The 27918-nt window shown below is 41.8% G+C and overlaps 3 protein-coding genes and 1 pseudogene across 4 annotated transcripts in view; all 4 read right to left on the reverse strand.

Annotated features, from left to right (window-relative positions):
* The window catches only part of daam1b (dishevelled associated activator of morphogenesis 1b), a 76491-nt gene extending 63117 nt beyond the window's left edge, over positions 1-13374 (reverse strand). The window contains exon 1 of the mRNA XM_033648772.2: positions 13237-13374. The gene's annotated coding sequence lies outside the window, so the exon portion shown is untranslated. The remainder of the gene's footprint in view (positions 1-13236) is intronic.
* Positions 13375-15366: 1992 nt separating this feature from the next.
* LOC117270888 (tubulin alpha-1B chain-like) lies at positions 15367-19124 on the reverse strand. Its single transcript, XM_033648859.2, has 4 exons — positions 19014-19124; positions 18008-18230; positions 17769-17917; positions 15367-16833 (listed from the first exon to the last, which is right to left on the reverse strand). The coding sequence occupies exons 1-4, from the start codon at positions 19014-19016 to the stop codon at positions 15856-15858; spliced, it is 1353 nt and encodes a 450-aa protein (XP_033504750.2). The 5' UTR covers positions 19017-19124; the 3' UTR covers positions 15367-15855.
* A 430-nt stretch (positions 19125-19554) lies between these two features.
* On the reverse strand, positions 19555-23456 carry LOC117271083 (tubulin alpha-1B chain-like; annotated as a pseudogene). The gene is made up of 4 exons (XR_013493134.1): positions 23346-23456; positions 22361-22583; positions 22122-22270; positions 19555-20730 (listed from the first exon to the last, which is right to left on the reverse strand). The product of XR_013493134.1 is annotated as a tubulin alpha-1B chain-like (transcript).
* Positions 23457-24253: 797 nt separating this feature from the next.
* On the reverse strand, positions 24254-26331 carry LOC117271084 (tubulin alpha-1B chain-like). Its single transcript, XM_033649183.2, has 3 exons — positions 26112-26331; positions 25872-26020; positions 24254-25432 (listed from the first exon to the last, which is right to left on the reverse strand). The coding sequence occupies exons 1-3, from the start codon at positions 26230-26232 to the stop codon at positions 24455-24457; spliced, it is 1248 nt and encodes a 415-aa protein (XP_033505074.2). The 5' UTR covers positions 26233-26331; the 3' UTR covers positions 24254-24454.
* Between the last annotated feature and the right edge of the window lie 1587 nt (positions 26332-27918).

Here is a 27918-nt window from a genome sequence, read left to right on the forward strand (position 1 = left end):
TAAATTGAACGGGAATCAAAGGTGACGAGATCTCCATCTTGAGAAAAGGTAACGTTAGCCTGCAGACTTTACTGCCTTTGTGACAAGGGAGAGACTGCAGAAGACAGTAAACGCCAGCAAGCATTTGGAGTCGTTTTTGCATCCAAGTGTGGACCGATTTCTTTTTAATGGAAGAGAAAAATATCCTTTTTCAAAAATCTCTGTATACTTGTAGACAGGGCCTCAGTCTATAGCCAAGCTGGGATGTATTACTTTCATGCATGTTATTTGTAGGAAGAAGAACAATGTGCCTCACAACAAAAACGCCAAAGAAACAAAAGGTCCTCTTTTAAACGATCACAAATTCTACAAATTCAATAAGAATGTGCATGACGTTACCAGCTCCAGAGACGCCAACTCAGTTAACTGGAAATCACATTACCGTGGTAAAACTACCAACGACATCTCAGCTCAGGAGGTATACAAACAAAAGAAAGAGAGAAACTGTTAAACCACAGTGTGCATTCATTTCCATATATTATGCAGAAGATTATCTGGAACAGAGGCAATGCAAGTTGACTTCATCCGCGATCAGGTCCCAACTCCTAATCCTTTGCTCCGTGTTGTCGTGAACTCCTGATTTGATAAAGTTGCATCAGTTCCGGATGAAAGATATAAGATATAGCCTAAACATATTTTTCAGGCTTTGCCCTTTTGCTTGACAACTTGTCAGAACTTGAGCGTGCCTTCTGGAGGGTGGGGCGGCGTTTTAGGGAGCAGGATAAAGCATGCCGTGCTCTGGCACAGTCTGCTGCAGAATCTGATATCTGTCTGCCGTTTCAAGGCCTGTTAGACATGCTTTGGTTCGTGTCTGAGGGTGAAACATGTTGGCATCTGACCCGGTGCAATCGAAGAAATTCATCAAACAGACAGGATGCATCACATATTCTGCCAATACACATGTAATTTCCAAAATGGACCACTAAGTGTCTTTAAAGCGTTAATATGTGCCCTTGAGGCTTGAAATTAAAAGACAGTGAACTCTGAGGTCATAGACGTCAAAACAAGCTTTGAACTTTTGGTTGTTTTAAAGCTCTGAGTCAGATGAAAAGGCCTGCACCTGGATGCTGCCACAGTCGCCATCTTTTGAGGTTAATCCTCTTTATAAAGGTGCCCTGATAACGTACAGGAAATGTTCTAAACTCTGGGATTTAACGGTTGAAAAAATGCTGTTATACGGGCCCAGTAACGAAGCTGCACTGGTGAGCGTGATAAGGTTGCCTTTGATATGTTGAACACACGTCAGCTTTCAGTGATTGAGCTGTTATTACCGTAACTACAAGTGGCAGCCTGAACTGATGACTGCACAGAACTCACTGTCTGACACAAAATGCTGGCATCAGACCAGCTGGAACCTCTCCTGCAACGAAAAACACAGAAAGACCCCTGAAAACTGCAAACTCATTAAAAAAAAAATCTTACTTCCAGCGTCTCTGCTTTGGGAATTAACATTAATAATGTGACCTAGACAAAGGGGATGGAGGCGAGCAAGGATTGAAACATGAATCCCACTTGGCCCATAAACCCTCCCTCCCATCCTCCCACACCAACATCTCGGTTATGGGACTCCCCCACACACGTACAGGACCCACATGCTCCCTTTGTTTGAACCGCAGCATGGCTACACTCTTTCCACGTCTTGCGGCTTAAGCCACACAAGTGATTAATTTTGATGCTCATTGTCATGATAATTCTCTCGGTCTGGCAGGAGAACAGTCACTTTCTAACTTTGTTGACTACGACCGAACTAACCTATTAATTAAAAAACTACATAAGATGAAAAACATTAAGTGATTTAAAGACTTCAGCTAGGAAGTATAAATATAGCCTCAGTCATGTGACATACTGTAACAGCCTGAGACAATTACGTCACTCTAAATAACAGGCAATTAACCAGTGAAGACAATTTCCCAAAACTGAGATGTTTTTAGATGTGGGTGCAGCTCAGGATACAAGAAGTAACAGTAAAGACATCTGAGGTGATTCCCTGCTCATGTCACAGCTAAAAAACACCTGGTTGTGTGGATGAAGGTGACTTCTGAAGACTAAGGAGACATATACAAAATATGACTGAAATATATTAACCCAACCTCACATTTAAAAGTTTTACTCCTCCTGGGGTTAGGTAGCCTACTATCCCTTGGATGGAGAGGCAAAAATCTGTTGCATCACTGTTCTGTCTTGAAGGATTATTTCTTGATGCTGATCTGACAACATTCTGATCTTCTGTAACAACTTCGTAAGACCAGGCTGTACGTTCCTGGCGGCTGGACTAACTGGATAGGGAGACGTAATGGACGTAAACGTGTCGTGTTTATGTTCTAAGTAAGGCCACATCCTGATTTTTGGTGATTATTCAGAGAGGATGGCAGAGCATGAGCAACCAAAGATGGTACAAGCCGACCGCTACCCCCTTGCTTAAAAGCTAGCGTATAGAAGCATTTTGGCTTGTATTAAATTAAAATGAAAGAGAGGTTAGCATTGTCGCCTCACAGCAAGAGGGTTCCTGCTTCAAGACCTTCTGTGCAGAGTTTGCATGTTCTCTCTGTCAGTGGGTTTTCTCCAGGTACTCCGGCTTCCTCCCACAGTCCAAACACATGCAGGTTAATTGGTGACTCTAAATTGTCCGTAGGTGTGAATGTGAGTGTGAATGGTTGTCTGTCTCTACGTGTCAGCTCTGTGATAGTCTGGTGACCTGTACAGGGTGTACCCCGCCTCTCGCCCAGTGACAGCTGGGATAAGCTCCAGTCTCCCCATGTCCCCTAACAGGATAAGTGGTTACGGAGAATGAATGAATAAATGCATTTTAAAGATGGATCATTACAAACACGCCATGTTTTAAAAGGAAGGTGTCGTGCAGTGAGAAAAAATAAATCATGTATAGAAGTCAAACATTTTGATGCATCAATAATCTTTTAACAATTGCATCGTAGCCCAGTGAATCAGAATCAAATCATGAGGTGTCAAGAGATTTCCTTTAAAATTGTCTTGCTGATCGACTGGCTGCTGCATTTTACACACAATATCTCTGATTATAGTCTTCACCTCTTCAAACAGTCTAAAAAAGTATCTCTGCAGGCTTGAGAAGTAGCACAGCCTGTACTGTGCTGTCGAGGGTACGACTGCAACAAGTTCAGATTGGCCCAAAATGTAACTTCAGAGGTCACCCAGTTCTAGTTATAGAACCATTAAGACTGCAGATCTAGGCTTGTTTCTCTGGAGGGAGGCTGCTCTGTGGAGATGAGTCTGTGCTGCATCAACAGTGACTGGGCTGGACTCTAAAACACATGGTAATTACACAGGTTTCAATAGATGGAGGCCAACTTTTGAAAACATGTTCACACTACACTCAAACAGTGACGTCAGGCTCTTCAGATTTAATAATCTCATTAATTAAAACATCTGCAGGGGCTGTGAGTGTTTTTCTCATCAGCCTTTGTTACAGGCCCAGTTCACATCATCTAGTGGCTGTGATGCATTTTTTATTGCTAATAAAAAAACAGGAAAGAGTGAATGTCTTGCTGTGAAGGATCAATTACTCACCAAAGGGTCTGAGAGCTGTCGACCTTAAGCCCATTAATTAAAAATCTGCCACCACTGAGTGGCTGCACTGGAAACAGAGTGCACTGCCCTTTAACCTCCGAACAATCAGGGGGGTCAGGAGTCAGTGATCTTGGGAGGGGACAAGCAGTGTGCAGTTATTGGGCGAGTATCTAAACTCATCTGCCAATGTCAGTGTTTAGGGTACAGTTTTGTCAAAGTCAAGCACTCAGCACTAACTTATTTTAAAGGCTGTAAGCAGATTATATGAAATATATTATAGACAGAATCACCGTCACATCGAGCTAACAACAAAAAACACTTATGGATAGACAACTGGCAATTGATTTCAAATGCACATATATGTGAAATCTGCAAACTTCCTGTTTTCATTTTTAGCCGTTACTGATGTATAGTTAAACACGATGGTCTGATTTATCTGTTGTTTGCTGCTCTTTTTTCGGCGTAACCAATTGAGGCAGCAGTGAACCAGCAACTCCTGTGTTCTGTGAAGTAAAATTTATGTTTCTTTCAATGGAGTCTGGTGGCTTTGAGATAATGGCTTCAGTTTAACGTCAGAACTCCAACTATTGTATATTCTTAAACTGATAGTTTTTTTGCAGGTCGGCTTTTTAAGTGGCTAAAAACTAATGAATCGAGGCAGTGTTTCTCAGCTTAGTTTCATTTTATGGACGTGACGCAGAGGTTGTCTACCTGGCAGTTCTTGTTAACAAACATTGTGAGTCAGATTATTTGTATTTTAATCCAAAACAATGTCTGTTTTTTGGATTCTTTCCGAAATATTAAGTTCTAACAGAAGAATGGTCAAGGGTTTCTGTCAAAAACTGTTCAGAAATACATCCTATTAATACATCGTATCTTGTCTTGTGAAACAAAAAGTGCATTAATTTTGTATGATAGGGAAGAGAGGAGGATGTCCTTATTTCAGAGGAGGTGGCCCGCCTCTATTTTAAAACAACCCCAGACTCTTCTGTTTTTCTCTTCAGTAAATGACGTTTAGAAGGTCTCAATCAAGCTCAAGGTTAGTTATCATACTCAACTTTATACAAACGAAACAAGCTGAGAGGTTGTCCGGCTCATCCACAAAACAGCAATCCTCAAAATGTGGGGTTGGGCCTTGGGTGTGGCCAACAACGGCTGTCTGAGCCCAGCTGTCCCAACAGCGAGGACAAGTGCAAAGTCGGGCCAGACTGGGGGCAGGGTGTGGCATGGCAGGGGTGCCATGGTGACGGAGCAGGCCTCGATAGAGAAGGGATGCTAAATGAAGCTATTGTCTGGCCCAAGTGAAGCACACCATACAAAGAATGGCACATTCAAACAGTCATACAGGCCTATTGTTGTGGCGGGCCAGCAGAGCACTGCAGGTCCACAGTTTCTCCCACAGGATCCACGACACATCGTGCAGAGAGAGTTAGATCTGAGAACGTGGGGCTCTGACACCAGCAGGAACAACACTGACCTGGAGAAACCTTTGCCCCAAACAGTTCAAAGACTTTTTAGATCTCTTCATAAACATCACCGGACTAGTCTGACTGAAAATGTCTGCTCTCGCTCTGATACATCTGCTACTAAAACGGACACATTCAGCTACAGATCTAAAGCGACATATGAATTCATAACAAAGCATATGAGCATTTTTGAACACACTACTTTCCTACTGTGACGTTAACTAAAGTGAAATATCTCACCCTAACCCAAATCAAATATTAAAGCTGTACTGGTGTAACAACAGGTCGCTTGTTAATAGTAAATAGTAATAAAAACATTAGAACAGTACAACCAAACTTCTCTCTACCCACTTCCCGCTTGTTGCTGTCCTCTCTGAACTTAATGTTTGGGTGTGTAAACTTCTTATTACTCATGCAAAAATTTCATGAGATCAGGGGAGGCAAAGGAGAGACGTCATTCAGTAAGAATCACTGCTGACTCAGCTGAAGAAGGAACATTACATGGAGACTGAATCAACTGTTTTGCCTTCATCTTTTACTTGTGTTACGTTAGTCATCTTCTGCAGCTTTTGTCATCTTCTGTGTCTAAAGTAAGATCCAGTGCGGTCTAATGGGCGATCCTTGCACAGTGACCAATAAACATGGGTATGGGCTGGTTCATTTCCAAATGATAGGAATTTTAGGTCAATGCATCTTTGCCTTAAAAAACAACCACTGAACAGTTTAAAATGATTGATGCTGCTACCATGATGTGACCCATTGACAATTTCCCATTTCGGCCGTCGCTATCTTGATTTTTGGGAGCAGAAGTGAACATACTTGGATGAGAGGGTGGAGCTGTTCAAGTGAGGGGTGGATCTGACTGAGAAGCTGTCACTTAAAGCAGCTCCACCCTAAATCATGAGTAACTTTAAGCCTTAGCAAGATGTAAACTGATGAGTTATATAAAAAAGATCCTCCTGTACAGTTGTCATGGGTGTTGAAATTAGCTGTAGAGACCAAAACCGTTTTTCGTTCCAGACTGTAAACATGTTTATTTCAGCATTTTAACATGGAGGTCTATGGGGATTGACTCGCTTATGGAGCCAGCCTCAAGTGGTCATTAGAGGAACTGCAGTTTTTGGAATGTCCGCATTGGCTTTAGCCCCGTGGGTTGCCGCTTGATAACTATGTACCACTTGCCATCTACTGTAAATTTGCGAGTTTACATTTCCAGACATGAAATCTGTGTCAAATTTAAGTGTTTTCAGCGGGCTAACATGACACTAACAATATTCTAAAAAAAATTCCTTGGAAAAAAAGCCTGCTTTTTAAAATTATTACTTTATATCAAAATTATTACATTATCAGTTAAAAAAAAAAGGACCCGGCCATTATCAGTAAAAATATTATTACAATATCAGTCAGGATGTTAAATTACATTATTGGTCAAGTTATTACATTGTTGATTATATTTAGGTTAAGTGCAAAATTTTACTACATTTTCAGGACATTATTACATTAGCGGGTGCTACAAAGTCTACAGAAAGGTAATTAACATGTGACACGTGCAGCATTTGAATCGAGTCCAGTAGCTATGACACTATGGTATGTATACGAACTGAATTTGCTTCCTTCTCTTACTATAATCATTCTTTTACTGACAGTAAAAGTGTGCGTCCACTAAATGCTTAACCTAAGTTATTATAGGCATTAACACATATCTTATGCATGTGAAATATTTAAACAGCTCTCCATGATGCATGAGTTACAATTAATGCATTATTTATATCCCTAATATGTGTAAGTATGCTAAAGAGGAAGCGGATATAGCAGCTGATGATCTTAAATAATAATATACATTTTGATTATTCTCACAGGGAAAGCAGTCATTACAGGACTGTGGTTCGACACCTGCCTCTGTACATTAATGCCACCACAACATCCACAGACCATGCTGACATATGGTGGTCTTTAAGGGGCTCAGCTGTGCTACAGCCACTCCTTAATGACATCCACCATTGAAGAAATAATTAGTCTATACCTCCCCCCCTGTTGTCGGTGCTGTCGTTTACTCTTTTACTCTGTAGTGCTTAATGGGAGCTGACCGGGGAGGCTGGTCCCCCCCTGCTGCACTGCCAGTCCTGTGAAACGCAACACTCAGTTCATTAACCCAGTTCCCTGTGAGAGCTCCAGCAAGGTTTGTATGTGCTGACGGACAGGAGAGCAGGTACAATACACTGCTGCTGTTTATGGACTGACAACTTTGGTGTTGATGCTTTGCTGTGGGAAGCCATATCAGTCTATTGCTGACATATTCTGATATTGCTGTATGGTGGAAGATTTTTAAAGGACCTGCAGACACCCTGTTAAACATCATTAAAATGGTTCCCACTGAGGAAATGTAAGGACAGAGCAGCTCATATCCCAACAGAAACAACTGACCGGTATGTGCTCCGGTTCTCCACCAGTGCCAATAGAGACTGAGTCACAATGCTGCAGTCAGTTTCACAGAGGACAGTTTGTGTCTACTTCTGTTTCCGACAGCAGCCCAGAGAGTGTCGGTGCCTGTGACAACAAGAGGATGACGTGAAACATCAACAAACGGCCGGTGCCAACAAAACAAGGCGACAGTCGCTGCAGCTGACGGCTGTGCTTGTGTAAAGGGAAGCGGCGCCATAATGTGTCATATAATGTGCTTATGATTGCTAAAGGTGACTGGCAGAGCTGCCACCAGCAACAAATATGCCGCAGTAACACAGAGTAACAAGCTTGTCAAGCTAAATGCAATGACTGTTGTGTTTGCAGGTCTGTCAGACAAGAAGACACAGTCAGGAGTTTGGGCTAAAACAGTTGGATAAACACACTCCCTTACTTAAGGTGGGCTTGTGTGAGGGTTCAGCTAGGGATGCATGATATTGGAATTTCTGCCCATATCCAATATGCCAATATATAACAACTTATTTGGCCGATAAGCAATGACGATATCGATATATCCACTTTTTCCCCACCTAATTTTAGTGATCATCTAGTAAATGGGAAATGGACCTGATTGGTGGACGACCTGCTCTACCTCTACCTCCGCCCTAGTCTCTTCTACAGTGGAATTAACATCATATTATGCATGCATACCCTTATCATGATGGCCAACCAGAAGATGGAGACATGAAATACAATGCTTTTCAATGTATGCAATATTCATTCATTGTGCAAAATAATAAAAAGCATGTTGGCTGATTCATTTTAAAACCAATATTGGCCGATACCAGTGACATGCAGATATCATGCATCCCTAGGTTCAGCATTAAAAACTTAGTCTCGCATAGCTAGACCTATCTTCACAGCACTGTGTCAGCTAGGGCTGCCACTAATGATTATTTTCATTGTCGACTAATCTGTCGATTATTTCTTCGATTAGTCGACTAATCATTTCATCAAAAAATGTGTTAAAATGTTGAAAAATGTCGGTCTGTCTCACCCAAACCCCAAAATTATGTCATCTAATGTCTTGTTTCATACTCACGCCGAAGGGTTTTAGTTCACTGTCACGGGAGTGTGTAAAGCTGCCAATATCTGAACGTAAGAAGCTGCAATAAGAGTATTTTGAGGTACTTTTATAGTACTTTTCTATGAAAAATGACTCAAACCGATTAGTCGACTACTAAAATAGTCACCAATTATTTTAATAGTCGATTAGTCGACTAATCGTGGCAGCCCTAGTGTCAGCACTAGAGAAAGGTCTGGAGGCACACATTATCATTCTGCTTTAGGGGAAAAGGTCTCTGGGTTGTTTGTATTTCTTTAAACCAATCACAATCATCTTGGGCAGCACTAACCCCAGGATGCGGCCATGGTGCCCTGACAAAATAGTGTCAGGAGTTATTTGTTTTGCTTGAACATTTGCACGTAAGAAGATGAGCACTGTCATTAAAATGGCTATTTTGACGCAAAATTTCGACATATGACAAACCCAATTTGATTGTTGGTGCCTGAGAGATGAAGCCTGGGCGAGACTACTGGACCCATTAAAAGCACAGATGATTTGCTAGAGTGAAGTGGAACGGATCGGTACACTGGTGAAGTCAGCATCACAGGTGTATGCCGCTGCCAAGGTCACAAGAAGTGGTAATTCAACTCTGACTGGCCATGTCAGCAAACGTGTGTCAGCAAAAGTCGTGTGAGACGGAGCCTGGGCCTTTCCCGAGGTGTGTTCACAAGTTGTTTTATTTGTTGTAGAGCTTTATGACGAAGCCATGCCTTACTGCACAATCCAAATCTTTGTTTAAAACTTGCCATTTTGAGTGAGTAGGTTGATAACTCGGAGATTGTTGTTGTGAAGGGGATTTTACAAATGGTAACAAGGAGATAGCAGAAAGGGGGGAGGAACAGTTGCCAAAAACAGGCTTAAAGCCACAGTCTACATTCACTGAGGCAGAGTATTAAAAACGCAATGCACAATAAATAAGTGATGTCAATGTAAAGTCCCTTTGAGATACTGGGTTTTACAAAATAAACTGACTTGAAGATCAGAGCATGTCAGGATAGGCTTTGTTATTATAAACAGCATCAAATGTGGTTATACTTTTGTCAGACTATGCAAGCAACCAAGTGCAAATCTGCCAATACCGATATATCTGTAATTAGTCAGTACCAGCCAGTAATACTGGCCCATGTATATGTGTATCGGTCAGGCTCTAATAGAAAGGCTTAAAGCACATACCACTCAGGAAAGCAGTTGACTAATCATCTGCAATGTGCACCTATTCAGAAAAACAACACACGTGATCCAAATGTCAGGGCCTGTCAATGCTGATGTGTACCCAGCCAACTCCCTGTCTGAGCATTAACACTGTGGACAAAATAACAGCACGGTACATCACGTAAGGCTTCTCCCGTGTTTACAGTGAAAACATGTCTGCAGCTCACACCACAGCAGTAAGCCCTCTCACAAGGCAGCGGCCCATTACAAGCACGTACAGGCCCCCTCAGTGGTTTAGACCATTTTAATTCTTGGGAATGCGAGCCTTTTCTGATAAGCGCCTAACTGAGAGTAAGCCTACCGCTAGAATGATTACGCTGTGATAATCTCTGCGCTGAGCTCTCCGGCTGACCTGTAACTTTGTGGCTTTCACAAGTGAGTCATTCCACTTCTCAGCATGGTGATAAAAATGAACTCAGAACAGGTGAAGCATCAGATGTCTGAGATCTCCAGGGGATGGTCCTTTGATAGAGGGTAATGTGGCAGGTAGGGCCCTTTATGAGGGGCCAAACATATGTGACCTCAATTTATCATCAGAGGATAAGAATGGGACTGGGACACGTGGAAAAAATGATAAACTCTGAATAGAAATTTTGTTTGAGGCTAAGTGCATATTTCACATATCAAAGCTTGATCCACACAAAAATCTGTAAAGGCAAATTTAAGGTTAGCAGGCATTTGCAGGCCTGTGTGCCAACAGATTACAGCCTCACTGATAAATTGGCCACGGCAGATGTTCCAAACAATATTGAGTTATTGCAGTTATGTCTGTATCTGTGTATATTGTGTAATAAGAAACTGCAGAACTGCCAAGACACATCTGATGTAATTTAGAAACAGTGTCTCCATTACATAACAACTCACAACCACTGACAAGTTTATTCATAAGCTATAAAATCTTGGTTACAGTGCTTTAATGACAAAATTATCAATAAATAAATAAACTGTAATATCGTTATGTAAATGGGTATCAACAAGTGTATCACTACTGGATTTAAAAAACCCTCTCAAATAGGCTTTCTGATATTGGTATGGACTAGAGATGCAATAAATAATCCGTTTATCAATTAGTTGTCAACTAATAAAGTGGTCGCCAACTAATATGATAATTGATTTATCAGTTTGAGTCATTTTTAAAAGAAAAAAATAGACAAATTTCTCTGATTCCAGCATCTTAAATGTGAATATTTGCGATTTTTGAACTCCTCTGAGACAGTAAACTAAATAAATTTGAGTTGTGGACAAAACAAGACACTTGAGGACGTCATCTTAGGCCCTGTTTAGACATTTTGTCTAAAAACGGTAAAGTCTGTCCTTTGCGTTTTAAAAAACATCTGCGTTTATATGATGACGTTATTGAAATGATCCCCGTTCACACAGAGCCGCAAAATCTACTGGAAACGCTGTAGTATGCACGCCAGGCCATGGGTGGCAGTGTAAATTTGCAAAGCAACACCACGGCATGACGCCATGTGCCTGCGCTGAAGTGCCTTCCACTCAGTGATTACAAACCAAAACAAAGAAGACACACTGGTGAAAGCATGCACAGATAACTTTGTCTGGATGGACGACGAGGTGGAGCTGCTACAGTAACAGATCTACACTTCACTTTAAATCAACAGGGTGAGCAGCACAAACAGAGCTCGGCATTGTTGTTGTGATGGTCGACTTTCTCGCGCATGCCTAGTGACTGGAACTGTAATGCGCATGTGCGAAAATTTTCCGTTTTCAGAGGAACTGCATATTGCAAGTTTACATGACAACGGAGACGCTGCCGTTTCCAAAAAATTGCACTCTGGAACCCGTTTTCAAACGTTGCGTTTTCTGGCACCCAAAACACCGCTGTCGTGTAAACGATCGGCCAAAACGCAACTAAAGTTTATGGTTTTCAGTTGAAATCGTTGTTGTATAAACGGGACCTTAGACTCTGAAAAACACTGGTCGACAAATTTCACCATTTTCTGACATTTTATAGACGGAAACAGGTCACTGATTAATCACGAAAATAATCAACAGATTAATTGACAATGAAAATAATCATTAGTTGCAGCTATGGATGGTTACTGAATGGGCCTACTGGGCACAGGCCCAGAGGCTCAAATTAACAAGAACCAGGAAGAGACGCAAAAATACCACAAAGAGGTGCAAAGGAACTGCAAAGAGACAAAAAAATGACCTTTAAGAGACACAAAATCACAAAAAAGAGGCAAAACCTTTAATCCAGCATCGGAGGTAGTAACAGCGCCGAAACAAGGTCTATGCAAAAGGGACAGCTGGCAGGACGGGATCAAGGGCAGCATGGGTGTGACATTTTGCGACCCACTGTGGGAGATTTAAAAAACTAGCTAATACCAGTTAGCAGCTAACTCAAAGAAGAACAGCAGCCATGAATGTCTGCAAATTGGAAAACAGATCAAGAAGCTCCTTAGCCTCCGAGCAGAGGATGAGATCACACCCGTCATGCCTCTTTTGCCTCCATGATGCCAGCGTGCTGTCTAAAATCACACATTTGGGCAGCTTGATGTCATTGTTGTGTGGTTCTGTGTAGAAATGCAAAGGTAGCATAAAGAAGAGACTTTGTAGAGGTCCTGTGTAAAAGGTCTTGTGTGTCTTGCTCCTGTGTAGGAGAGGTGGTGGGGCCTTTTGCATTTCTGTGCCCAGGGGCTCATTGTTTTATAATCCGCCTACGGTTGCAGCCCTAGTATGGAGCTCATTAAATCCAGTATGAGTCAGACTACACTACAGATACTAGGTCAAACAATTAATTATTACCCAAAGTTACAATTCAGACTTGTCCGAGCTTTATTCTTTGCCTACCAACCCAAAATGAACCCTAAATCCATTCATACACATCAACAACACTTCCCCGACCACATTCAGGTTTTAAATATGTCTGAGTAGCCAGAAAGATTAAAAACAAATAGATATGACCTCCTTAATTTAAATACATCAGTCTCGGAGACGTATCTATACACACCTCTTATATCAAGGCCAGTTAATGTAAAGACTTTCTAACTTTCCCTCATTCAGCTGGGACCCTGGAGGATCCTCTCAGGGACCCTAAAGGTCCCCGGACCCTCAGTATGGACAGTCTTGTGTCGATAGCTTCACTGGGGCTTTATCCAGAGTGGAAGCCGTTGCGGTTCCCTGTGTGACCAGGTCAGCTTCAATCACAAACAAACTTGCAAAAGAGATGCAAATACCACCCTCCTCCTGTCTGCTGACTCCTGTCTAGACCTGGTTCAGGTCACTGAAGCTGACTTCAACAAAAGAGCTTCCGTAAACTCGCCGCAGCTAACGTTACCGATGGCTGTTGTGTTGACTGGCCACACCGGTACGGAGGTCACCGACAACAACGCAACCCAACGGCCCGGCCGGTGAGAGGCTTTGCACGCGGGCATTGTTTCAGCCGTTACGGTGTGAGTTCTGTCGTGACGACATCGTCCTTACCTCGTCACGCTGAACATTTTTCCTCAGTCACCGTGTACACAAGTTCATCAAGTAAGCAGAGAAGTGAAGCAGCAGAAAAACACAGAGTCCAGACGGCACGGAGATGATTCAACGGGCTGGTTGGCCGGGCGGCTCGTGATGTCATCGGTTTACTCGAGCAGTTGATGCGCATGCGTGATCTTCCAGTGCTTCATGGATGTTGTAGTGTGTGCTCTTCACATTCACCTGAGAAATAACAGGCATATTTACAGTGTATGTAACAAATGCTGACTTAACATGCATTACAGCTGTATTTCTTTAACTTAGGGTGCTTTATATATATATATTTTATTTATTGTAGTTTTCCCACAATGCTTTGCTGTTTTAATCACATGAAATGGAGGCTTAGTACTAAAGACAGGAAGCGGAAGAATCTAAGTATACAGTACAGGCCAAAAGTTTGGACACACCTTCTCATTCAATGCGTTTTCTTTATTTTCATGACTATTTACATTGTAGATTCTCACTGAAGGCATCAAAACTATGAATCAACACATGTGGAGTTATGTACTTAACAAAAAAAGGTGAAATAACTGAAAACATGTTTTATATTCTAGTTTCTTCAAAATAGCCACCCTTTGCTCTGATTACTGCTTTGCACACTCTTGGCATTCTCTCCATGAGCTTCAAGAGGTAGTCACCTGAAATGGTTTTCCAACAGTCTTGAAGGAGTTCCCAGAGGTGTTTAGCACTTGTTGGCCCCTTTGCCTTCACTCTGCGGTTTCCTAGCAGCTATTTGACCATGAAGGCCTGATTGGCGCAGTCTCCTCTTAATAGTTGTTCTAGAGATGGGTCTGCTGCTAGAACTCTGTGTGGCATTCATCTGGTCTCTGATCTGAGCTGCTGTTAACTTGCCATTTCTGAGGCTGGTGACTCGGATGAACTTATCCTCAGAAGCAGAGGTGACTCTTGGTCTTCCTTTCCTAGGTCGGTCCTCATGTGTGCCAGTTTCGTTGTAGCGCTTGATGGTTTTTGCGACTCCACTTGGGGACACATTTAAAGTTTTTGCAATTTTCCGGACTGACTGACCTTCATTTCTTAAAGTAATGATGGCCACTGGTTTTTCTTTAGTTAGCTGATTGGTTCTTGCCATAATATGAATTTTAACAGTTGTCCAATAGGGCTGTCGGCTGTGTATTAACCTGACTTCTGCACAACACAACTGATGGTCCCAACCCCATTGATAAAGCAAGCAATTCCACTAATTAACCCTGATAAGGCACACCTGTGAAGTGGAAACCATTTCAGGTGACTACCTCTTGAAGCTCATGGAGAGAATGCCAAGAGTGTGCAAAGCAGTAATCAGAGCAAAGGGTGGCTATTTTGAAGAAACTAGAAGATAAAACATGTTTTCAGTTATTTCACCTTTTTTTGTTAAGTACATAACTCCACGTGTTCATTCATAGTTTTGATGCCTTCAGTGAGAATCTACAATGTAAATAGTCATGAAAATAAAGAAAACGCATTGAATGAGAAGGTGTGTCCAAACTTTTGGCCTGTACTGTATGTCCTCATGTATGACACCTAAGTATATTTTTGAGGTACTTCTAGTCAACAATATTTTCTGCATGAGTAATATAAATACTTTAGAATTTGAATACATGACTTTTACTCATAAGAGTATTTTCACACTGTAGTATTGCTATTTTTAAGTAAATATTCTGAACACTTATTCCATCTCTGCATACAGGTGAGTCTCCAGCTGCTGTTCTGGAGTTGACATAAAATTGATTGGTGTATCGGCAGAAAATTTAAGGGCAACTATTCTGACGACAGTAAACTGTTTTTCAAAGAACAAAGATGTACTTATTCCAGCCTCTCAAATGTGAATATCATCTACTTTTTGATGTATTACATGATAGTAAACTAGACACGTTTGGCTTTAGAACTGTTGGTTGGTCTAATGTCAAGTCAATGTTTTCATATTCTGACATTTCACTGACCAAATAATGAATCTGTTAATCAAGAAAATAACCAACAGTTGACTGTAGTTTTACAATTTTGAAAGATCAATCAAAGAACTGCTGGTTTGCATTCATCACGCAACAGAAAAGTAAAGGCTGAAAAGGTTTGACAAACAGATGCACAGCGTTACATGCCAGGAACTTTATTAAAAACACAGCCAGGACTTTTATTTTGAACATGTACTATTAAACATACATTTACATCTCCAGTTTTATTAGTGCTTTGAAGCCCCTTACCTATCCTCACCCTCAATAGACACCTCCACTTTCTTTGTGCAGCTGCCATACCCTCCCTGGTCCTTACTGTCACAGGACTTTGGCACAAACTGGCCAAACTAGCATTTCACAGCACAAACATTGGAATGTATTTAAAACCACAATGGATTTATCTGTCCTATTTTACTAGAAGCTCTATGTTCCTTCTAATACTCTCCCACTCCCTCTCTTCGCCCTCATCCTCATCAGATTCAACTCTAACCTCCTCCTGATCCTTCTCCTTATATTTTCAGAAATTTCATTCTGAATGTAACCAAACTTGTATTTTAGTTAACAAATACTGGAACATATTTAAGAACACACTGAACTGTTTCCCCCTCAAGTAATGCTTTTATCCCTGTTAATACTCCCCCTCGTCTTCACCTTCACCCTCAACAGAATCAACCCCAACCTCCTCATAATCCTTCTCCAAAGCTGCCATGTCCTCCCTGGCCTCAGAGAACTCTCCCTCCTCCATACCCTCACCTACATACCAGTGAACAAAAGCACGCTTAGCGTACATCAGATCAAACTTGTGGTCAAGTCGAGCCCAGGCCTCTGCGATAGCAGTGGTGTTGCTCAGCATGCACACAGCCCTCTGGACCTTGGCCAGGTCTCCACCAGGAACTACAGTGGGCGGCTGGTAGTTGATGCCAACCTTGAAACCAGTGGGGCACCAGTCCACAAACTGGATGGTGCGCTTGGTCTTAATGGTGGCGATGGCGGCATTGACATCTTTGGGCACCACATCACCACGGTACAAAAGGCAGCAGGCCATGTATTTGCCGTGGCGAGGGTCACATTTTACCATCTGATTGGCTGGTTCAAAGCAGGCGTTGGTAATTTCTGCCACTGTTAACTGCTCATGGTAGGCCTTCTCAGCAGAGATGACAGGGGCATAGGTGGCCAGAGGGAAGTGGATACGAGGATATGGCACCAAGTTGGTCTGAAACTCTGTAAGATCAACATTAAGAGCACCATCAAAACGCAGGGAAGCAGTGATGGAGGACACAATCTGACTCATCAGCCTGTTGAGGTTGGTGTAGGTTGGACGCTCAATGTCCAGGTTCCTGCGACAGATATCGTAGATAGCCTCGTTATCCACCATGAAGGCACAGTCAGAGTGCTCTAGAGTGGTGTGGGTGGTCAGGATGGCGTTGTACGGCTCTACCACAGCAGTGGACACCTGTGGAGCTGGGTAGATGGAGAACTCCAGCTTGGACTTCTTGCCGTAATCAACAGAGAGACGCTCCATCAGCAGGGATGTAAAACCAGAGCCCGTACCACCGCCGAAGCTGTGGAAAACCAGGAATCCCTGAAGACCAGTGCACTGGTCAGACTGAGGACAGAGAAACAGACATTGACCAGATATAAGAAATTCAATAATATAGTTTAGATGATGGCAACTGGGTCAGGGACCACTTCATAACAAAGTAATATTAAGTTACTTGATAGTTTCACACATTAAACATATGTAAAAGTAATCATTGTGACCAAAGACCTATGACTTCTGACTGTTCTGAATACTCTGCTTCCAACAGGGTGTTTTTCTCTTCTTTTGAGACAAGCTGAGCTCTGATGACACAGATTTCTTCATATGATTATCTGCTCCAGGCATGCTACTGCAAGTATTTACGTTACATAGCCTACACTGCTACAAGAAGCTACATGCTAATGTCTGGGAAACATGTAATCTTGATTGCCAAAGTTGGTAATTTCTGATTTCAGATTATATTTACTCTGAACATGTGTGGGTCTTATTTTTGGTTAAGAAGCTGTTGATAGTATTTATCACGGCAGAAACTGCAGCTATTCTCTGTTACAGTCATTTCCCAGCTGAGAGTAGACTGCGACATGCAGCTACATTCTTATGTTACAAATAACACATAATCTTGGTTGCTGAAGTTTGTTTCTCTTCAATTTCTGATTATATTCTTGCTGGAATATGTCAGGTTCTAAAGATTTTAACAGCTATATCCATTGAACTTAACTTCTGACAGCTGGCCAAACTACAAAATAAGGCTACTCACTGTCTATAACCCTGGAAAAAATTGAAGCAAAAGTATCTACATGACTGGAATATTTCTAGAAGTTATGAAATGATCCTACTTTATATAGCCTATACAAAATGATTTGCTGCCCTCTGATGACACACATGTAAACTGCATAATGTGAGTCTAAATGCACTGATGGCACTGTAATGATACAATTTTAGTTCAGCACAGGCTACTGGCATCATTAGAAAGGTTGTCCTCCTGCTCTGAAGTGACCCACCAGTTTGCGGATCCTGTCCAGCACCAGGTCAATGATCTCTTTGCCGATGGTGTAGTGTCCACGGGCATAGTTATTGGCAGCATCCTCCTTGCCAGTGATCAGCTGCTCAGGATGGAACAGCTGCCGGTAGGTCCCAGTTCGCACCTCATCTGAGGAGACAGGTTGAATCAGAACAACTAAAGGGTCTGACTCACCAAAATCAACCAGAAACTATGGTCTACATTCAGTTAAGACTTTACCGATGACTGTGGGCTCCAGGTCCACAAAAACAGCCCTGGGGACGTGCTTTCCAGCTCCAGTCTCACTGAAGAACGTGTTGAAGGAATCATCTCCCCCTCCAATGGTCTTGTCACTGGGCATCTGTCCATCAGGCTGGATCCCATGTTCCAGGCAGTAAAGCTCCCAGCAGGCATTACCAATCTGGACACCAGCCTGACCCACGTGCACTGAGATACACTCACGCTGGAGGAAAACACAGGCAATTTGTAACATTTAGCAATTTCATACTAATCATTTGCTTTAGATCCCTAAACATATTTTAAAGGCAGCTAAAAAGACAAGACGGGGAACAACTGCAGGCGGGAAAGACGAGGCAAATACTGTAAAAGCTTTCAGACAGTAATGTCAGAGCAGAGGCACAGTAGGGCGGTAAGGCCTTCGACCTCCTAGTAAAACAATATGGCGAACAATGGATGGTTGGGAAGCGCAGTTGGGAGACTTTTTCCTGGAGGACTTTCTACCAGAGAGGCATTTGTTTGATAAGAAAAAAAATCGTGGTTTGGGTTAAAATGATCAGACTTCGGTCAGAAGGGCTTTTCTGGGAGAAAGCCTACTCGGAGAACTCCTCCCATCTGCTTGACCCGGGCGTGGTCCGCCATTTGTCTAACATTAATTTAACTTGCAGCTAACAGTTAGCCTCTAACGCGGAGGCAAAACTGTAACTGAATTTTAACTGTGCCTTTACATTAATCAGAAAACAACGATAACTGAATAAAGATAAACCCAATTTACAAAACGTACAGTTAAAATAAATGTCCCTTAAAAATAAAACATGGCGATGCTAACCGCCCTCCTCCATGGTATCAACGTTAGCTAACGTTAATGCTAAAATGGCGACAGTGAACCGATGATGATTCAGCAAAATGAGCGCAAGCTAACATTAGCTAACCCAGGGAAACTTCCGAGCTTTCAATTTAATTAACTTACGTAAATAAATATGCCAAATTCACACAATTCCATACTCACCATGTTTATGAGGTTATGAGATGTAGAGAGCTGATAACTTTAACACAAGATGCTTCTCCAGTTGCTTCACTTTCAACTTAATCCTTTAAAGCGTTATAAACTTGATGCTTACCCGGGCAAAGATCTGCCCAATCCCATTGGTTAACTGTCACACGAGCTCTTTTGCTATTGGTTGAACAAAATCGGTCATCTTCAACAGGGTGTCAGGATGTTACGATCCTTTATAATCTTTCCAAATATTACAGACATACATATAATTTTATAAAAACAAAACCATTCTTATGTTTTAGATTATTTGAAAGACTACATTGTTGTGTTCAAAAGCAACTAAAACCTAGTCTGAATTCCCCTTTCACTTTGATTCATTAATGTATTTTGTTTGCTTTTGTTTACCTCTCTGCATCATTTTGTTTAAGTTGCTGTTTGCCAAGACCACTAGATATGATAGGTCCCTGCAGACTTAATGTAGATGGTAGACCTTACCAAACTTCAAATGAACTTTGCTAAGAACATTACCTGAAAAAATTCACAACACTGACAATTTTAGGATTTTTATTATGCACATATAATAAACACATAAACTGAAACACATACAATACAAAAAAATATTTTTTTTGAAAAATTCAAACTTACATTTTCAGGAATTTCATTCTGAATGTAACCAAACTAGTATTTAAGTTAGAAGATATTGAAATATATTTAAGAACACACTGAAACTGTTTCCCCCTCAAGTAATGCTTTTATCCCTGTTAATACTCCCCCTCGTCTTCACCTTCACCCTCAACAGATTCAAGCCCAACCTCCTCATAATCCTTCTCCAAAGCTGCCATGTCCTCCCTGGCCTCAGAGAACTCTCCCTCCTCCATACCCTCACCTACATACCAGTGAACAAAAGCACGCTTAGCGTACATCAGATCAAACTTGTGGTCAAGTCGAGCCCAGGCTTCTGCGATAGCAGTGGTGTTGCTCAGCATGCACACAGCCCTCTGGGCCTTGGCCAGGTCTCCACCAGGAACTACAGTGGGCCGCTGGTAGTTGATGCCAACCTTGAAACCAGTGGGGCACCAGTCCACAAACTGGATGGTGCTCTTGGTCTTTATGGTGGCGATGGCGGCATTGACATCTTTGGGCACCACATCACCACGGTACAAAAGGCAGCAGGCCATGTATTTGCCGTGGCGAGGGTCACATTTTACCATCTGATTGGCTGGTTCAAAGCAGGCGTTGGTAATTTCTGCCACTGTTAACTGCTCATGGTAGGCCTTCTCAGCAGAGATGACAGGGGCATAGGTGGCCAGAGGGAAGTGGATACGAGGATATGGCACCAAGTTGGTCTGAAACTCTGTAAGATCAACATTAAGAGCACCATCAAAACGCAGGGAAGCAGTGATGGAGGACACAATCTGACTCATCAGCCTGTTGAGGTTGGACGCTCAATGTCCAGGTTCCTGCGACAGATATCGTAGATAGCCTCGTTATCCACCATGAAGGCACAGTCAGAGTGCTCTAGAGTGGTGTGGGTGGTCAGGATGGCGTTGTACGGCTCTACCACAGCAGTGGACACCTGTGGAGCTGGGTAGATGGAGAACTGGAGCTTGGACTTCTTGCCGTAATCAACAGACAGACGCTCCATCAGCAGGGATGTAAAACCAGAGCCCGTACCACCGCCAAAGCTGTGGAAAACCAGGAATCCCTGAAGACCAGTGCACTGGTCAGACTGAGGACAGAGAAACATAACATCTTATATTACCAAATATAAGAAATTCAATAATATAGTTTAGATAATAGCAATAAGGTCAGGGACCACTTCATAACAAAGTAATATTAAGTTATTTGATAGTTTCACACATTAAACATATGTAAAAGTAATCACTGTGACCAAAGACCTACAGTATGACTTGGCTGTTCTCAATACTCTGTTTCTAACAGGGTGTTTTTCTCTTCTTTTGAGACAAGCTGAGTTCTGATGTGACAGATTTCTTCATATGATGATGATCTACTCCAGGCATGCTACTGCAAGTATTTACGTTCCATAGCCTACAGTGCTACATGTAAACATACATACTAATGTCCTAGAAACATAAAATCGTGGTTTCTGTCATTGTTAATTTTTCCCCAATATGTAAATATAATCTTACTGGAACACGTCAAGTCGTGAAGATTTTGGCTGAAAAGCTTTTATTAGTGATTTTTCATGGTAGAAAGTGCAAACTCAATACCCGAATAATGCGTGACAAATGATTTTATATATAACTTTTAATATGTGTCTGGTGGGGTAGGTGAATGTCTATTCCACTTGCCCTCAAAAAAATCCACTTCTCCCAAATAAGTGGACAAGCCTTAATGTAGAGCCCTGAGCCATATCGTTGAAGCAGCAGTCTGTTTTGTAAGTGAATAAACATTTACAGAATGTACTAGTACTTATTTATACTAAATAAAAGAGACTAATTTGGAGCGGCTGTTATTTGTAGGTTATTATGCAATGGTGTTATAGGTGGGCTACTTCAAATCAAATTGGGCTGTATGTGGCCCATGATAACTCAGACACCCCTGTTACAGTAGAAACCAAAACACAAGTATGGACCTGAAAGTTAGCATAATAGGTCTCCTTTAACTTGACATTAAACTGAGATCTATGAATAGGAGGACTTAATGTGTCATTGTAAACTCACAACATCAACATTTTTTCAAACAAAAGTCTAATATTTTGCTTGTATTTGACTTAAGTTTTAAAATCTGAATTGATAGCTAGTGTTAAAAGAGTTTAACAGCTATATCCATTGAACATAACTTCTGACAGCTGGTCAAACTACAAAATAAGGCTTTGCTGTTAAGTGACATTAAACCTCTAGCTACTCACTGTCTATAAACCTGGACAAAGTTGAAGCAAAACTATCTACGTGTCTGGAATATTTCTAAAAGTTAGAAAACGATCCAACCTTACATATAGAAAATGATTTGCTGCCCTCTGGTGACACAAATGTAAAATGTATAATGTGAGTCTAACTGCACTGATGGCACTTTCCTGATACAATGATACAAAAGAATAATTCATAACAGGCTATTGGCATCATTAGTAGGTTGTCCTCCTGCTCTGAAGTGACCCACCAGTTTGCGGATCCTGTCCAGCACCAGGTCAATGATCTCTTTGCCGATGGTGTAGTGTCCACGGGCATAGTTATTGGCAGCATCCTCCTTGCCAGTGATCAGCTGCTCAGGATGGAACAGCTGCCGGTAGGTCCCAGTTCGCACCTCATCTGAGGAGACAGGTTGAATCGAAATGATTAAAGGGTCTGACTCACCAAAATCAACCAGAGACTATGGTCTACATTCAGTTAAGACTTTACCAGTGACGGTGGGCTCCAGGTCCACAAAAACAGCCCTGGGGACGTGCTTTCCAGCTCCAGTCTCACTGAAGAACGTGTTGAAGGAATCATCTCCCCCTCCAATGGTCTTGTCACTGGGCATCTGTCCATCAGGCTGGATCCCATGTTCCAGGCAGTAAAGCTCCCAGCAGGCATTGCCAATCTGGACACCAGCTTGACCCACGTGCACTGAGATACACTCACGCTGGAGGAAAACACAGGCAATTTGTAACATTTAGCAATTTCATACTAATCATTTGCTTTAGATCCCTAAACATATTTTAAAAGGCAGCTAAAAAGACAAGACTGGGAACAACGGCAGGGAGAAAGACAAGGCGAATACTGTAAAAGCTGTCAGACAGTAAAGCAGAGGACAGTAGGGCGGTAAGGCCTTTGACCTCCTAGAAAAACTATATGAGGAACCTTTGATGGCTGGAAAGCGCAGTTGGGACACTGTCTGCTGAAGGGCTTTCTACCAGAGAGGCAGTTGTTGGTAAAGCGTAAGACAAAATTCGTGGTTTGAGTTAACATACACAGACTGCTGTCAGAAAGGCTTTTCTAAGAGAAAGCCTACATGGAGAACTTCTCTCATGTACTTATGTACCCGGAGCCTGGTCCGCCATCTTGTTTAATTTAACTTGCTGCTAGCCTCTTAACAGGGAGGCAAAACTGTAACTGAATTTGAACTGTGCCTTTACATTAATCCGAAAATGACAATAACTGAATAAAGATAAACCCAATTTATAAAACGTACAATTAAAACGTCCCTTAAAAATTAAACACGCGATGCAAACCGTCCTCTTCAATCTATTAAGTTAGCTAACGTTAATGCTAAAATGGCGACAGTTAACCCATGATGATTCCGCAAAATGAAAGCAAGCTAACATTAGCTAACCCAGGGAAACTTCCGAGCTTTCAATTTAATTAGGAGAATAAATATGCCAAATTCACAGAATTCCATACTCACCATGTTTATGAGGTACTGAAATGTAGAGATCTGCTGACAACTGTCATAGACAGCCTGTCCGGGTTGCTTCACTGTCAACTGAGTCCTCTTGATGCACTTGACGCTACACGGGTAAAGATCTGCCCAATCCCATTGGTCAACTGTCACACGAGCTCTTTTGCCATTGGTTGAACAAAATCTGTCATCATCTTCAACAGGATGTCAGGATGTTACGATCCTTTATAATCTTTCCATTTTTTACAGGCATACATACAAACAAAAACAAAACCTTGATATTTTAAACGACTTGAAACACTACATGTTGTGTTCAAAAGCAACTAAAACCTAGTTTGAATTTCCCCATTTACTTTGTTTCATTTATGTATGTTGTTTGCTTTTGTTTACCTCGCTGTATCATTTTGTTTGTCAAGTTGCTGTTTGCCAAGACCACTAGATATGCTGGGTCCCTGTAGACTTCATGTAAATGGTGGACCTTAACATGAAACCATCTGAGAGTACCTTTGTAGTACTTCCCCCAGTTTCTCTATTTTCTTAGCTCAAATGCAGTAGGTTCCCAGTAAATCCTGATTTCATCCAGGCATGTCTCATGATCATATTACAGAAAAAGAAGAACTTCAAATATTAAGGCTGCCACCCTGTGGTTCATACCGTATTTACACATTTTACACTTCACTGCATTATTGTGCTGATTCCACACTGAAACGTAAGTCACGCCAGAGCGCAAGTAAAATGAAAACACCGTAATATATGTTGTACACGCATTCCTCAAACTTCTATCAAATTTTATGGATTTTTATTCCTCACTAAAAACCATTAATAAATAGAATAAAACTATTTTAAGAATAGACAAAACTTCAAATGAACTTTGCTAAAAACATACCCTGAAAAAATCACAGCACTGACAGGCTTAGGATTTTTATTCTGCACAAATAATAAACAAAATAAACTCTGGAGTGCATTCAATAGAAACAAATAACCTTTATAAAATTGAAACTTACATTTTAAGGAATTCAAATCTGAATGTAACCAAACTACTATTTTAGTTGACAAATATGAATATATTTAAGAACACCAAACTGTTTCCCCCTCAAATAATTCTTTTATCCCTGTTAATACTCCCCCTCGTCTTCACCTTCACCCTCAACAGATTCAAGCCCAACCTCCTCATAATCCTTCTCCAAAGCTGCCATGTCCTCCCTGGCCTCAGAGAACTCTCCCTCCTCCATACCCTCACCTACATACCAGTGAACAAAAGCACGCTTAGCGTACATCAGATCAAACTTGTGGTCAAGTCGAGCCCAGGCCTCTGCGATAGCAGTGGTGTTGCTCAGCATGCACACAGCCCTCTGGGCCTTGGCCAGGTCTCCACCAGGAACTACAGTGGGCGGCTGGTAGTTGATGCCAACCTTGAAACCAGTGGGGCACCAGTCCACAAACTGGATGGTGCGCTTGGTCTTAATGGTGGCGATGGCGGCATTGACGTCTTTGGGCACCACATCACCACGGTACAAAAGGCAGCAGGCCATGTATTTGCCGTGGCGAGGGTCACATTTTACCATCTGATTGGCTGGTTCAAAGCAGGCGTTGGTAATTTCTGCCACTGTTAACTGCTCATGGTAGGCCTTCTCAGCAGAGATGACAGGGGCATAGGTGGCCAGAGGGAAGTGGATACGAGGATATGGCACCAAGTTGGTCTGAAACTCTGTAAGATCAACGTGAAGTGCACCATCAAAACGCAGGGAAGCAGTGATGGAGGACACAATCTGACTCATCAGCCTGTTGAGGTTGGTGTAGGTTGGACGCTCAATGTCCAGGTTCCTGCGACAGATATCATAGATGGCCTCGTTATCCACCATGAAGGCACAGTCAGAGTGCTCTAGAGTGGTGTGGGTGGTCAGGATGGCGTTGTATGGCTCTACCACAGCAGTGGACACCTGCGGAGCTGGGTAGATGGAGAACTCCAGCTTGGACTTCTTGCCATAATCAACAGAGAGACGCTCCAACAGCAGGGATGTAAAACCAGAGCCCGTACCACCGCCGAAGCTGTGGAAAACCAGGAATCCCTGAAGACCAGTGCACTGGTCAGACTGAGGACAGAGAAACAGACATTGACCAGATATAAGAAATTCAATAATATAGTTTAGATGATGGGTCAGGGACCACTTCATTTAGTAATAACAAAGTAGGCATATATATGCTGTCAGTGTGACAAACACAATCCCAGGCACCTCCATTGTACTGGTCTAAAGGCAGAAATCTCATAAACAGGTCTCAAAACCTGGAAAATCAAAAGAAAACTGCATGGCTAGAAAATCACCTAAAATGAGCAGGGATATTACTCTTCATGTATAAGGTTTTGGTGCCCTCTAGTGGTGCACAGTTAAACTGCATAATTTGAGTCAGTTGAATCACAGCACAAATGTGTTGCAGACTATTTATAGAAAAATGTGTTGCAGAAAATTATAGAAAATCATGCTTAATCACAGGCTCCCAGTCTTATTAGGAAGGAACTCTGAAGTGACCCACCAGTTTGCGGATCCTGTCCAGCACCAAGTCAATGATCTCTTTGCCGATGGTGTAGTGTCCACGGGCATAGTTATTGGCAGCATCCTCCTTGCCAGTGATCAGCTGCTCAGGATGGAACAGCTGCCGGTAGGTGCCTGTTCGCACCTCATCTGAGGAGACAGTGTTGAATCAGAACAACTAAAGGGTCTGACTCGCCAAAATCAACCAGAGACTATGGTCCACATTCAGTTAAGACTTTACCGATGACAGTGGGTTCCAGGTCCACAAAAACAGCTCTGGGGACGTGCTTTCCAGCTCCAGTCTCACTGAAGAATGTGTTGAAGGAATCATCTCCTCCTCCAATGGTCTTGTCATTGGGCATCTGTCCATCAGGCTGGATCCCATGTTCCAGGCAGTAAAGCTCCCAGCAGGCATTGCCAATCTGGACACCAGCCTGACCCACGTGCACTGAGATACACTCACGCTGGAGGAAAACACAGGCAATTTTTTTAACATTTAGCTACTAATCACATGCTTTAGATTAGTCATGAGGGGCTGGGGAAAAATCAATACAGCATAGTATCACAATATTTTTGTTATTATATGATTATTATATAATCTGTCAATATTAAAAATACAAATCAAACTTTAGGTAGCCTACTAAAATAACACAATCAATTACTTTTTCAGTCCATTAGATACATGTTGCTGCTGCAAAATAATTGCTGTAGTCAGATGAACACACTGGAAACTTTTCACACAATAGCATATCGCAACATATTTGAAATCACAATAATATTGTACCGTGACTTAAGTATAGTAATGATATCATATCCTGGACCGTCTGGTGAAATCCACCTCTATTAGTCATCATGTGTTGAAGCTAGCAAATGAGATCGGGCTTGATTCAGCAGTGAGGCAAAGTCATCTGATAGGCTACATGTTGCATATTCATTTAGCCTCTAAATAAAGCAAGACAAACCTGCGGACAACATGACAGACCTTAATCCAGAACCTCAATGGGAGGAAGAATTTGACCTAAACGGTGCTTGTGGAGGACAAACTTCATCATATAGCATTTTATCAAACTTGCAGTATCAGTGGATGGCTTACAAGTGTCTGATTATATCCAAATCTGACGAACAAAAATACTTAAACTGCACCATTACTGACCTCAACTGAGAATTTTCAGCCCAATTTAAAGAATACTTACATTTAAGAATCACTGGATTGTTCACAAATTTATATCAATTTGTACGGTTGTCAAAAATGTACAACTGAGGTGTTTACTACACACTGATTATCTTAATTAACAATAAGGCTAATTGTTTCTTTACTGGTTATAGAAACTGTCCATTTAGCTAAAAAAAACTCCTCCTTTCATCTGACTGAAATATTTGTTAAACTGTAAAGACAGAGCTAACAGTTAGCACAATCTTCTAACACGAATTAGCTTTAAAGACTGGGCGAACCGTTAGCTCTGTCTGCGCAACGGTTTATCCGTCCAATCTGTCAGTTAGCGAGCTATTTTGTTTAACGGTAACAGAACAACCAGCATCTCAAACCTCCGGGCAAAACTGGTCTTAAGCGGTGTCTTTCCATTTATCAAAAAACTAAAATCCAGTTAAGATACACTTAATTCACTAAATCACTATTCAGGTATCCTTTACAACATCAAACTTGATTAAACTGTCGTCCTCCATCTTGTCATTGTAACGTTAACGTCACCTAACTTGACCGTTACGTTACCTTGGCTAAAATTCTGACATTAACGTTACCGGTTGCATTAATGTTAGCTAACACCGATTCAGTACCTTAATTTACCTGATAGCTGGCACAAAAAGTAAAACTTTACAGTTTTTCACCCGGTTACATAAATCATAACTTGACAATAATTCATACTTACCATGTTAATAGAGGTTGTAAAGCATGAAGATTGTAAAAATAACAGGAATAATGGTCTTGCCGGTCCTCTGAGGGTTTTGCTGCGCAGTGCGCACGCGGGGAGACGATCTGCTGATCTGATTGGTCGAGTGTCACATAAAGTCTTTTCCTATTGGTTAAAAAT

This window comes from Epinephelus lanceolatus, chromosome 13 (genome assembly GCF_041903045.1).
Source record: "Epinephelus lanceolatus isolate andai-2023 chromosome 13, ASM4190304v1, whole genome shotgun sequence".
Classification (NCBI taxonomy): Eukaryota; Metazoa; Chordata; class Actinopteri; order Perciformes; family Serranidae; genus Epinephelus; species Epinephelus lanceolatus.